General features: G+C 37.0%; 1 protein-coding gene across 1 annotated transcript; it reads right to left on the reverse strand.

The window, feature by feature from the left end:
- Nucleotides 1-10,841: 10,841 nt before the first annotated feature.
- On the reverse strand, nucleotides 10,842-12,422 carry LOC149542659 (aspartyl protease AED3-like). The gene has a single exon (XM_089797550.1). The coding sequence runs from the start codon at nucleotides 12,370-12,372 to the stop codon at nucleotides 11,002-11,004; it is 1,371 nt and encodes a 456-aa protein (XP_089653676.1). The 5' UTR covers nucleotides 12,373-12,422; the 3' UTR covers nucleotides 10,842-11,001.
- Nucleotides 12,423-13,258: the final 836 nt, after the last annotated feature.

A 13,258-nucleotide genomic window follows, 5' to 3' on the forward strand; every position in this document is an offset into this window, starting at 1 on the left:
TTTCTCTTTGTGTGGCCAGGCTTACCACAAAACCAGCATTCACCATTCCTACCTCTTGACCTTGAACGATTGGGTGACTTTGATCTTCACTGATTGTAATTATTATTTCCTCTATGATGGCTTTTTCCTCTTCTCTCAGTGCTGATCATAGTGAGAGCATCACCCGATGAGGAGTCTTTGTTACTCCTTCTCATGTCTTCACTTAATAAAGTGGCAACAACTTCATCATAGGCCAACTTTGACTTCATAGAGCTTGAAGTACTTACAACTATAACTACGGGATCCCAACTATTAGGTAAAGAACATAACAAGATGATTGCTTTGGACTCATCATCTTGAGTCATACCAACCGAGCTTGCTTGACATAATAGGGTGTTCAAATCATTTATATGATTTGACATTGCAATCCCTTCCTTCATTTTCAGTTTGTAGAGTTTCTTCATAATGAAGATTTTGTTTGTAGCCGACGCCGTTTGATACATATTCTGAAGTTTGTCCCAAACATCTTTCATTGATGTCTCATTTGAGACATTGAACAAGACATTTTTTGCTACTAAGAGAAAAATGGATGCCATCGCCTTGTCATCCATCTTTTGCCAATCTTCATCAGTCATTGTAGACAGTTTCTTAGACTTTCCTTCGATTGCAAGAGCCAAGTCTTGCTTAACCAGCAAGGAACGCATCTACACTTTCCACAGGCTGTAATTCTTGCCTATAAATTTCTCTATTTTCAAATCCTCCATCTTTTCGAAAAATTTAACACTGATTTTCCAATCTGCACACCTCATGCTCTGATACCAATTGAAAGGATTTAAACAAAGAAATTAAATGTCGCAATAAGAAGAAATACACAACACTGGATTTATCCTGGTTCACCACAATAGTGGCTATGTCCAGACTGTAGAGTATTGAATTAATAAGAAAAAGTTATTTACAAAATGAGCAGGAGCAACATATAAATGTGCTCCAATAATATTACAAATGAAGAGTCTTTGGAAACCAAGAGACTCGATTATTGGAGGGAACAATGATGACTGTTGGCCTTCACAATATCAACACTGTATCAACATTAATGCTCACCTTAAAATAATAGATATAATTTGAAACACTGATATAAAATAATTCTAAAACAATGGAGACTAGAAAACCAATTAATATTTTGAACATCTCACATCTTTAGACTTCAATTTGTGCTTTGAAGATTATCTCTGTTTATAGCTCTGAAGATTATCTCTGATTATTGTATGAATAACGACCTTGTCATAACTTTGTTTCCAAAGTTAGTTCAAAAATGGGTGGTAGAGATGAGATCTGTGGTGCGACTACAACACACTCATCTTTGCTTTGTGGTGGGATTCCATGTCCACATTTCTCTTGCATAGGGACAAACAAACCCCAAGTTAAAACAAATTGTAATTTATGAGAGGATGATGAAAGACACTCTGGATTGTCTCTTATACTCTTCAAATGCCCCAAAATGTGTTCTAGATTGGCCTTCGAGGCTCAACATCGCCCTCAGTGTAGCTTGAGGCCTCACTTTCCTTCATGAGTTGTCCCATTGAGGTATGATTCAATATTGCTCTTCATTTTACATTCCCAAGTTCTCTAAATATGTACTCTTGCACTACCATTAACATGAACAAGTACCCCAACTATTAGCAATCAAGCTCCATGACAAGGCAATCAAATATGACAAAATAGTTCCCTGCAAAGCACATTAACAAACCTTTCCATGACCAACCAATAAGGTAAAAAGGGTGACATCTCCTCACACAACAAAGGAGTGTAAGAATTGCTATCATCACCATGCTTGCAACTACTAGAAATCCAATAATTGCATACTACATGATGAACCTTCTATTGTTGCTCATCTATCAAAATTTTACCACCTAATCCTCCTTTGCCCCATTTAGCAGGACCATTCCTTATACGTTACCCAGAAGGCCCTGGTACTTGTTTGTCTTCTTGTGGATGAAATGATCACTTGGATGCAAAGCTACCATTTTCTCCACTTTTCCTCGAAGTTCTTGGCTCTCCAACGGGAAGAAAATTGTAGGGGTCTCTATTGCATCTACCTTCTTGATAAAACATGCATATTTTTTGTGGTCTTTCCAAGTGGTTAAATGTTCGTTTATTCCCTGTTGGTCTCTCTGAGATTTCCAAATCCATGACTTTTAACGAAATCCTAAAAAGAACTCCTCAAAAGTCTAGAGCACCTAGAAGCAGATTGGTAGAAAAGAATGTCCAAACCAAAGGACCAATTGCACCAAACAAAATATTATTTTTCTTGAGCCAGCCTATCATAAATATCCAAGTCCATACTTATAAATTGTTGAGAAACATGTGTCTCAACCTTGCAATCCTTTCTTGAAAAATTCCAAAATTTGTTTGTGGAAGTTTTCCACTTGTTTATGCATTAGAAAATGGTTAGTGAGTTGTTAAAATGAGTCTTGTCCATAGTAGAATATAGGTAGGTCATTTTTAGAGCCTTGATGACTCATTTTGTGACTTTTATGGGGGTCTAGACTAAGAGACAAAATTGTGGACGGGATTACTATTTTAACCTGGTTGTTTTTCCATATTGGAAATGTAAATGTCAAAAATGGGTAACATGTGGCATGGTAGTTTTGCCCATGGTTTTGTAAAACCATAAGTGGTTTCCAGATTTTAAAATCACTATAAAAGGAGGGCTTGGGGAGGTGTTTCTGTAATTGAGTTCAATTTGCAAGACTGGTGCTAGAAGGAGTCTCTCCAAGTTCGAGTTGTGGTGATGCGCTCTTGTAAGAACTTGCATTGCAAGTGTATTGTAATCATCTTGGTTTGATAATACATTGTGTGAGTTTTGGAGGGTGGGGTTTTTCTCCTGGAAGGGTTTCTCCACGGTAATCATTGTGTTGTGTGTTCTTTGTTATTTTGATTATGTTATTATGCATTTCTTGAGATCTTTGCAATAGTTACTTTGATTTGCATAATCGTTCTCTTAAAGATTAGCGTAGGAAGCAATTTTGTGCACCTTTGCTTCCTTTCAAGTGGTATCAGAGCATGGCCAGTTTTGGTTCTATTTGTTGGGTACAGGGTTTTTTGAGCTAATCAAGGTTTGAGTGGGAGCTTGTGCAGAGCATTTCATTTTTGTGTTGCAGGATTGAAAAGATGGCAAGCATGTTAGGGAGAATTGATGTTGAAAAGTTTTCTGGCACAAACTTTCAGATGTGGAAGCTGAAGATGGAAGATCTATTGATTGATCGAGATCTATGGGATGCGATTGATGAGAACAAGCTGAGGCCCACAGATCCAACATTAGCCGCACAATATGATGTGACTGATAGAAAAACTAAAGGTCTCATCAGATTGTGTCTTGCAGACTCGATTCTGATTAATGTCCATGAAGAACCTACTGCGAAGAAGCTTTGGGAAAAGCTTAGTGAGATCTATCAAGTGAAATCACTTGTGAATAAGATTTTCTTGAGGAAGAAGTTGTATTCCTTGAGAATGGAAGAAGGTGGACAAATTTTTGAGCATCTAGAAAGGTTTAATATGTTGGTGACTCAGTTGACCTCAGTAGGGGTGCTAATGGATGAAGAAGAAAGGTGTCAAATCTTGTTATGTTCGTTGCTAGACTCATGGGATAGTCTTGTGATGGCTATAGGGAGCACTTCGGTTCTCTTGAAGATGGAGGATGTTGTTGGTTCTCTACTTTCTGAGGAGATGAGAAGGAAGGTCTCTCTGAATGCCAAAGAGGCTTTGAGTGTTTGCGGAAGACCAAAAGAAAGAGGCAAGAATGAAAAGCATCATGGCCATTCTAAGTCCAAAAATAAGGGGAGATCGAAATCCCCTAGTAAGTCCAAGGCAATTTGCTGGAATTGCGGCAAACCTGGACACTTTCGAAAGGACTGCAAAGAGGAGAAGAAAAAGAAGAAGAAGAAGAAGAAGCAAGATTTTGATTCTGAGTCCAAGAAGGAAGATGGAGATGCTTTCATTGCAACCTTGGCCACTCATGCAGGTGAAAATGCATGGTTAATAGATTCAGGTGCATCTTTCCACATGACTCCTAATAGGAACTGGTTTAGTAAGTATGAAAATTTTGATGGTGGTAAGGTGTATTTGGGTGATAATTCAATACTTGATATTGTTGGTCATGGAAGTATTCATGTGAAATTTTTTGATGGTAGAATTAGAAGATTTGATGGTGTCTTGCATATCGCTGGACTAGCAAGGAATTTATTATCTATTAGTAAGCTAATAGATGCGAGTGTGCATGTACAGTTTTCTGAAGCAAGTGTAAAAATGGTGAGAGGTGCTATGGTAATAGCAAGAGGAAGTAGATTGTGTACATTGTACCAACTTGATGCATGCACAGTCGAGTGCAATAGTACTTCTGATAAGATTGTGAAAAAGACTACTCAGTTGGAGAAGGAGAGAGTTTCTCTTTCAACAGATGGTCATGGTTTTTGGGTACCCAAGGGTGCTCTGTCTACCGAATCAAAGTTTCCTGCAGAGAAGACTATGTTATAGCACCAGAGACTTGGCCACATAGGTGAGAAGGGCCTACGGACCTTGAAAAATAAGAACCTTGTTGATGGGTTGAATGATTGCAATCTTGAGTCTGATTTTTGTGAGCATTGTATCTATGGTAAACAAAATCGCATTCAGTTTTACTCGAGTTCTCATAAGTCTTCATGTATTTTGGATCTAATTCATTTGGATGTATTTGGTCCAGTTGATGTTCCTTCTATTGGTAAATCAGTTTATTATGTTTCTTTCATTGATGATTTTAGTAGAAGAACATGGGTTTATTTCCTTAGGAGTAAAGCTGAAGGTTTCAGTCATTTCAAAGAATTTAAAGCAATGGTTGAATTGCAGACTGGAAAGAAAATAAAATGCTCGAGAACTAATAATGGTGGTGAATTTTGCTCCAATATTTTGACACATGTTGTAAAGATTGTGGTATTAAAAGAGAGAAGAAAACTTCATATTCTCCACAGCAAAATGGAGTTGCAGAAAGAATGAACAGGACCTTGATGGAGAAGGCTAGGAGTATGCTAAGTGGTGCTAGACTAGAACAAAAGTTCTGGGCTGAAGCTGTAGTCACTGCCTGCTACCTAATAAATAGGTCTCCTACATCAGATCTTGTTGATAAGATGCCAATGGAAGCGTGGTCGGGCCACAAGCCTTCACTTAGACATCTGAGAGTGTTTGGTTGTGAGGCATATGCTCATGTGCCAAAGGAGAAGCGAACAAAATTGGACAAAAAAGCTATCAAATGTATCTTCATCGGATATAGTTATGGTGTGAAAGGATACAAGCTTTGGGATCTTGTTGCACAAAAGGTATTTTATTCCAGAAGTGTTATTTTTAGAGAAACTAAGCCTTCTTCTGTTACAGTGCAGCCAAAACAAATTAAAGAAAAGAAAGATGTGATTCAACTTCCTGCTACACCTGAGAAAGTTGAATCAAGGCCCTTAGAAAGACGAGATGTTGAAGAAAGCTCTATGAGTTTTGAATCATTAGAGGAAGAGGGAGAACCTAATCATGAACCTAAACCTCCTAAACCTGAACCAGATCTTGTTCGAAGATCTACTAGACAAAGGAAACCACCTGAAAGGTATGGGTATTCTCCTGATGATTGGAGGTGCATATTTGCATTGAATGCTAACATTGATGAACCGAGATCTATAGAATAGGCTCTTGGGATGAATGATTCAGAGTCTTGGAAAATAGCCATGGATGAAGAAATGGCAGTTCTTAAGAGGAATCAAACATGGGACCTTATACCATTGCCTGAAGGATGGAAGCCTATTGGTTGTAAATGGGTGTTCAAAAGGAAGATGGGTTCAGATGGAAGCATTGAGAAGTATAAAGCACGTTTGGTTGCAAAAGGTTACTCTCAAGTTGAGGGAGTAGATTATGGTGAGATTTTTTCTCTAGTAGCCAAAATGACATCCATTAGATTTTTGCTTTCTATTGTAGCAGCTTATGATCTAGAGATCGAGCAAATGGATGTGAAAACTGCTTTCCTTCATGGAGATTTGGAGGAAGAAATTTACATGTCACAGCCAGAGCACTATGTGGTGAAAGGTAAAAGTCATTTGGTTTGTAAATTGAAGAAATCCTTGTATGGTTTAAAACAGAGTCCTAGGATGTGGTACTAGAAGTTTGATACATATGTGTTGAGTTTGGGATTTGTGCGATCTAAATCTGATCATTGTATATATTTCAAATCTAATGGTGATGGTTGCCTGGTTATTGCCTTGTATGTCGATGACATGTTGTTTATTAGCAAAGGAAAAAGGTTTGATTGTAGAGTTAAAATCTCAACTCTCAATAAAGTTTGAAATGAAAGATCTTGGTGCAGCTAGGCACATTCTAGGAATGGAGATTATATGAGATAGACAGAACAGAAAGCTTTGGCTAGGCCAAAGTAAGTATGTTGGTACTATTTTGAAAAGATTCAATATGCAGGATGCAAGACCATTGAGTGTTCCTGTTACTATGGGAACAAAGCTTTCTAGCTCACAGTGTCCTACATCCCCATTGGAGATGGAAGAGATGAGTCGAGTACCATATCAAAGTGCCATTGGTAGTTTGATGTATGCTATGGTTTGTACAAGACCAGACATTGCCCAAGCAGTGGGAGTACTTTCCCGTTATATGTCTAATCCAAGAAGAGCACATTGGGATGTAGTAAAAAGAGTTTTTAGATACTTGCGAGGTACTTCAGAGTACTCAATATGTTTTCATGGAACAGGAAGTGAGCATTCCTTAGATATTCGAGGCTATGTAGATTTAAACTGGGCTGGTGATGTTGATAGAAGAAGATCCACCAGTGCATATGTGTTTACATTATTTGGTGGTGCAATCAGTTGGATGAGTAAGTGACAGGCTGTGGTCACTTTTTCCACTACTGAGGTAGAGTATATGGAAGCTACTCATGCCTACAAAGAAGCCATCTGGCTAAAGAGATTGTGTTCAGATATAGAGTTCAAACAGGGTGTAGTGACAATTTATAGTGATAGCCAGAGTGCAATCTGCCTAGCGAAGAACCCAACTTTTCATGTGAGGACCAAGCACATTGATGTACAATATCATTTTGTGATAGATATGATCGAGGACGACAAGGTGAAGCTGGAAAAGGTAGAGACTTTGGTGAATGTTGCTGATGCATTAACTAAGCCCGTGAGCACAGAAAAATTCAGATGGTGTTCAGAGTCTATGGGCCTCTCAGCCCCTAGCAATTAAGTCCATGATATTTCAGATCCCCTGACTCTTGCAAGGTGTTTGACAAGTGGGAGAATGTTGAGAAACATGTGTCTCAACCTTGCAATCCTTTCTTGAAAAATTCCAGAATTTGTTTGTGGAAGTTTGTCACTTGTTTATGCATTGGAAAATGGTTAGTGAGTTGTTAAAATGAGTCTTGTCCATAGTAGAATATAGGTAGATCATTTTTAGAGCCTTGATGCCTCATTTTGTGACTTTTATGGGGGTCTAGACTAAGAGACAAAATTGTGGACGGGATTACTATTTTAACCTGGTTGTTTTTCCATATTGAAAATGTAAATGCCAAAAATGGGTAACATGTGGCATGGTAGTTTTGCCCATGGTTTTGCAAAACCATAAGTGGTTTCCAGGTTTTAAAATCACTATAAAAGGAGGGCTTGGGGAGGTGTTTGTGTAATTGAGTTCAGTTTGCAAGACTGGTGCTAGAAGGAGTCTCTCCAAGTTCGAGTTGTGGTGATGCGCTCCTGTAAGAACTTGCATTGCAAGTGTATTATAATCATCTTGGTTTGATAATACATTGTGTGAGTTTTGGAGGGTGGGGTTTTTTTCCCGGAAGGGTTTCCCCACAGTAATCACTGTGTTGTGTGTTCTTTGTTATTTTGATTATGTTATTATGCATTTCTTGAGATCTTTGCAATAGTTACTTTGATTTGCATAATCATTCTCTTAAAGATTAGCGTAGGAAGTGATTCCACACACCTTTGCTTCCTTACATAAATAAAAACTAAAAGCCCTAATGCCAACCAGATTATGTGAGTTCAATAACCAGATTAAATCATTAGCCTGTCCTTTAGATAGATATGGTTAATGTTTAGTGCAATACATTTTTTCCCCCTCAAATTAAAAAATCCCTCAATAATAAAAATCTACAGTGAAAAAGGCTATGTTGAAACATTTTTATGTACTGTAAATCCAATCTAGGAAAGATCCGATTTGATAATGGTAAGCTAAAACAACAAAAATTTCTAAGTGTACAACTTGAATCTAGTAAAACTGTACACCTATTGAAACCAAATTCAAAGAACAAGAACCCATAAAAAAATCATCTAAACCCACCTTCCAAGCAGATTAACTGATGCTATTATCAAGAGTACAATCCAAACTAGCTTCTTAGGCCTTTTTCCTATAGAGCACAAATAACTGAATGAGGTGTATAGTTTACATGGTTCCCTTGAAGAACAATCTAGGTAGAAAAAATATCCAAACTAGTGGGTATATGCAAAAGACAACATCCAAGGCACACACTAAATGTTTCAATTTTGCACCAAAGTATAAACAAGAAGAAAAATGGTAAGACGAAACTACCTCTGTAGCATAACTTAAAACACTTATACGAAAATCATAGACTTATAGGAACATACGATATTAAAAAAACCATATCTTGCTATGAAAGGAAGCCATAAATCCTAATTTTCTATCTCTTGCTCTTCTACTAGTAGCTCCATGTCCATTTTTGCCAAGTTCGCCAAGCAGCTTTGTGTCACCATTTACTGTTGTAGAAGCCCTATTTTCCCTATTTTTCCCAAGTAGCTCGGTGTCCATTTGTCGGATAGAAGCTAAATTATGTCCATCAAACACTTACCGTGAATAATATCTGACTTGGACGGGAAATTTTTAGGCCACGAATCGCGTAGTAAATAGCCTATCCGCTAATTAATAATTTTGATTTCAATCAATTAGATGCAATTATTTTTATTTTTCATTGTTAGTTTTGATTTTTCTATACCATATATGTAAGTTTTTTAATTTCTTAAATCAATAAAATTATTGTATTGCAAGTTAATTGATTCTTATATTTGGGTGTTATGGAAGTGGATTTTCCACAAGTGAGGCAATATTTTAGGAATTTCAAGATGCATCTAAAATTATTTTTAAAGTTTAGTTTTTAATTTTACTCTATTTACTTTATTTCTATGTTGTAGTCATCTTAATTTATATTTTATATTCAAATGTTTCACCATACATAGGCTCTAAATGTATTTTTTTTGACAAAATAGTTCACACACGATTGACTAATATTTAAATAATTATATTGTGTTTATATAAGAAGCACATTAATATTTAGAATACTATTATGAATTACTTTCAAACTAATTATTTTATATTTTTTATAATTTCAATATTATATAATTCTTCCATTTAAATAAATTCTTATTATCAAAATTTTATTATGTGTATTCTCCTTCTACTTATTAAATTTATTTCAAAATTTGATAATTTTTGAGCTATTACAACTTAAGGAAAATACAACCACTATGTGACACTTATTTTTAAAGATCTTCATTTAAAGGTTTTCATTTCGTTCAAGTATTAGATCCCTAGAAAAAATATCTATTTTTAAATATAGAGAATGGATAATTATTTAGGTCATTTCTACTTTGAAAGGTTTAGTCTATATATTAGATTCATTTAGGCATTTATTTATAAAAAAGGGTTTTTTTTTGTTTTTTTCATTTTTTTTCTTTTCATAAAATACTTTTTAAATATTTTTTAAATTAAAATAATAATAGTTCTAATACATTGTAGTTTGATTGATTTTGCAGAATTGAATTTAATGATGATATGTTTCTAGGAATTTGAACTTAAATTTAATGATGAAAACCAATCTTTTCATAGATTTATTTATTTGATTCCAACTTTTCATTTTTGTTGTCCAATCATTTCATTTTATTTTTTCAATGAGGCTTTGTTATTTGTTGAAGGTAATAAACTTTTTTTTCCAATCCTTATGTCTACTATGAGATAAGCAATGTGACAAGATTGAATTATATCTTGTACATACTAAATGCCAATTGTTGAAATATTAATTGTATATTAAAAATTAACCTTATTATGAATGACTCTAATTCTTTCATTATGTTGACAATGCCACTCAAGCACATATATTTTTATTTATCATCTATTTTTCACCATTTTTTTTATTAGTTTATGATCATGGTAAGAATATGATTGGCAATATCTTCCACAATTTTGCTTCCACATTCAAATATTCATGGAAGCAAGGAAGAGAATATAAAATTGAAATCTCACTAAATATAGGTTAATTTCACTTTTTGTGGTGGGTAATGAAGATTATGCGCTCTAAACATTGCTTGATATCCCTTAAATTTAGCATTTAATATGTCACAAAAAATTCTTGAAACTATCAATTTTGAATGTAAACAATTAGTTGGATTGTAAAAATTATATATTAATTTTTTTATAAAAAAAATTTCTAGGATTATAATGTCATGAGATATTGAAAATAAAGAATAAGAAGAATGCAATTTTTTGATAAAAGATTGAGATTAATCTTTATTGATTTAATTTAAATTCAAAAGGGGTATCTTCGTCCATATAGTGTACCTTACACTAATACTCATAAAATTAAGGTTTTGAGATGATTCCCACTTTTAAAAATCAATATTTAAAAAGAGGAATTTGCCTTAAATTTTGTAAATTATATTTAATAAAATATGATTTTGGATATTGCAAAGGTATTCAGTCTTTTCAATTATTTTTGTCCTAATCTTTTTATTATTTTATTTATAATATCGTAAACTTTAGAAAGGAGTTTGGAAGTAGAATAATACCGCCAAAGTAATAGTGCTTTCGTATAGATATAATTAAAGTAATACATGGTCACTTAAAAATCCATATTCTTTATATGGTCAAACGAGAGAATAGATAGGCAGCGTCGCTTATTATAGCATGGAGGCGGCTGAGGCGAGGAAAATATTTAATCATCTAACAACCTTTGCAGGTTTGAGGGGCGATACCGAGTTGAGAACCAGCAACGTCGTACGCTACACGGAAGTTGCGTTGCTGGTAACTCCCAAATATGGACAGTCCTGAATCCGAGGTGCTCTTTGGAAGAGGAGCGAAAGCTAAGCATCCCACCGACCCCTGCACATTCGCCTGAATCAGGTAGTTATCCGGCGGCAGAGCCACGTCCACATTCTTGTCGAAGTGCAGCGTGATCTGCGGCACAATCACATTCCCCGAAGGAAAATTGAAGCACGCGTCGAAGATCGAGTACTGCGCAGCTCGGCTGACATTGGAGAATTGGCGAACGAAAGAGTCTCTCACAGAAGAGTATGCGGGCTCCGCCAGGCGAGTGATGAAGGTTCCAGAGTCCATAATTGTCCCTCCCCCGCTCGAATCGTCCATCGCGGGCACCGACACACGATCGTCGCCAACGGAGACAGCGATCAAGGCAACGTAATAGAAGGAAGGATGGGCAGAGCTCGTCAAGAGGGACGTAAACTGCATCCCACTGGAGGATGAGAGGGCCGATTTGCCGAGTTCAAGGCAACCCGTGGACGTAGAAGAGGGGATGCAATAAGAGAAGGTTTTCTCGAACAGATTGGCCGTCTGCGAAACAAACGAGATCGACCTCCTCCCAAACCCGACCAAACCGGGCGCCGAGGTGATAAGTCCCGTCCGAGATTCCGAGCAGCCGAAACTAAAATCCGGCATCGTTTGCGAAGCGACGGCCAGCGTGTCGGTGGAGAGATCCTCGGTGACCTGTGAGCCGTCGCCGTAGGTCTGCGTGAAGCTGCAGTTCTGATTCCCGCAGTTTAGGCTTCTGCCGAGTGCCTGACACGTGTCGGAAGAGCAGCTCAGGTATTTGAAGGTGGGTGACTTGGAGGGGTCAAACACGTCACCAGTGCAATCGGGGCAGGCGGCGCAGGGAATCCAGGAGACGTCACTGCCCGTGTCGACCACCGTATAGAATCTTTGCGGGGGAGTGCCGAAGCCCAGATTGATTATGTAGCTTCCGCTCTTTACAGCCAGCTGAACGTCGGCATCCTCTTGTGTCGTAAATTGTGCCGATCCTTGGGTTATTGCCTGGTAGCGCTGATCGTCGCCTTTGATTGAGTCCAGCATTGCGCTCAGCCACGTGGAATTTTTGTTGCGGTAAGGAGAGCAGTTGGCTTGGACGTGCATCAGAGGAATGCTTGTGCTCGATTTCCTTGGCTGAGCTGCAGGGCACTCTCCCTCCGCCTGAGACTCCTCCGGACTGAATAGTGCGGGACTTACTCTTACAAGCTTGCTGCTCTGGCCTAGCCGGCCAGAGCACAGTAGCAGAACAAGTAGAAGATGAAATGTTGCCATCTCTTTTCAAATGAGAAATCCAGAAACGGAAGATGATTTGAGAAGAGGGAAGGAGCTTGTGCTTGATAAAGCGGTGGAAGCACCGTGTTGTGGACCCAAGTGGAAATTTCTTTGAAGATGACTCGGGGCCTTGAGTCTTTCGCCGATAATTGCGGTAGATGGTCCCCGCGACATGCCTTTTGGACAACAACGAAGAAAATCTTGGCTGTATTCTCGCATTCTAAAATCTAGCGCTGGAAGTAAAGGATTGATTGGTATAGTCAACCTTTTGATTGGTATAGTCAACCTTTATTTTCAATAATCGTCATTGTCTTACGTCACCCATGACTGACGAAACACTATCTGCATCACGTCACATACATGATTTGCGCGTAAAACATTGACTTCAAACGAGGTTTGCAAATTTGCATCTACCAAGCAACCGAAGGTGCAGTTGTGTCCACATATCTATCAATACAATAATATTTTTGTATTGCCTACATTGTGGTTTGATCTCCCTAAGAAAACCTACCTAAACGTCTTGCTTTGTGAGAGCGGCTTAATTTTATTTAAAATATAATTTTACATTTTTTCTTCTTTGTTTGATCAACTTTTTTAATCTTTTAAAATGAAAAACTTAACAAACAACAAAAATTATTAAATAACAAAATAAATATCTCACACAAATATCTCATACAACATGAAAATACAATTTCCTAAAACATTTTTTCCTTCGATGAATTTGGGAAATTGCATAATCTAGAACAAATATTTCTATTGGTTTATTCTTACATGTAATGTGAATTCTCAAGACTCTACAACAATCAATGTCATTAGGAAAGGAAAGAAAGAATAAAACTTTGTGAAATTCTTACATATAAGATTTCTTCATTTTTCTTCAATTTTC

Source organism: Cupressus sempervirens, chromosome 8 (genome assembly GCF_028749045.1).
Source record: "Cupressus sempervirens isolate cs-2001-9-10 chromosome 8, ASM2874904v1, whole genome shotgun sequence".
NCBI lineage: Eukaryota > Viridiplantae > Streptophyta > Pinopsida > Cupressales > Cupressaceae > Cupressus > Cupressus sempervirens.

Coding starts and splice junctions, on each gene's coding strand:
- LOC149542659 (XM_089797550.1), bottom strand. CDS start 12,372: ATGGCAACATTTCATCTTCTACTTGTTCTGCTACTGTGCTCTGGCCGG.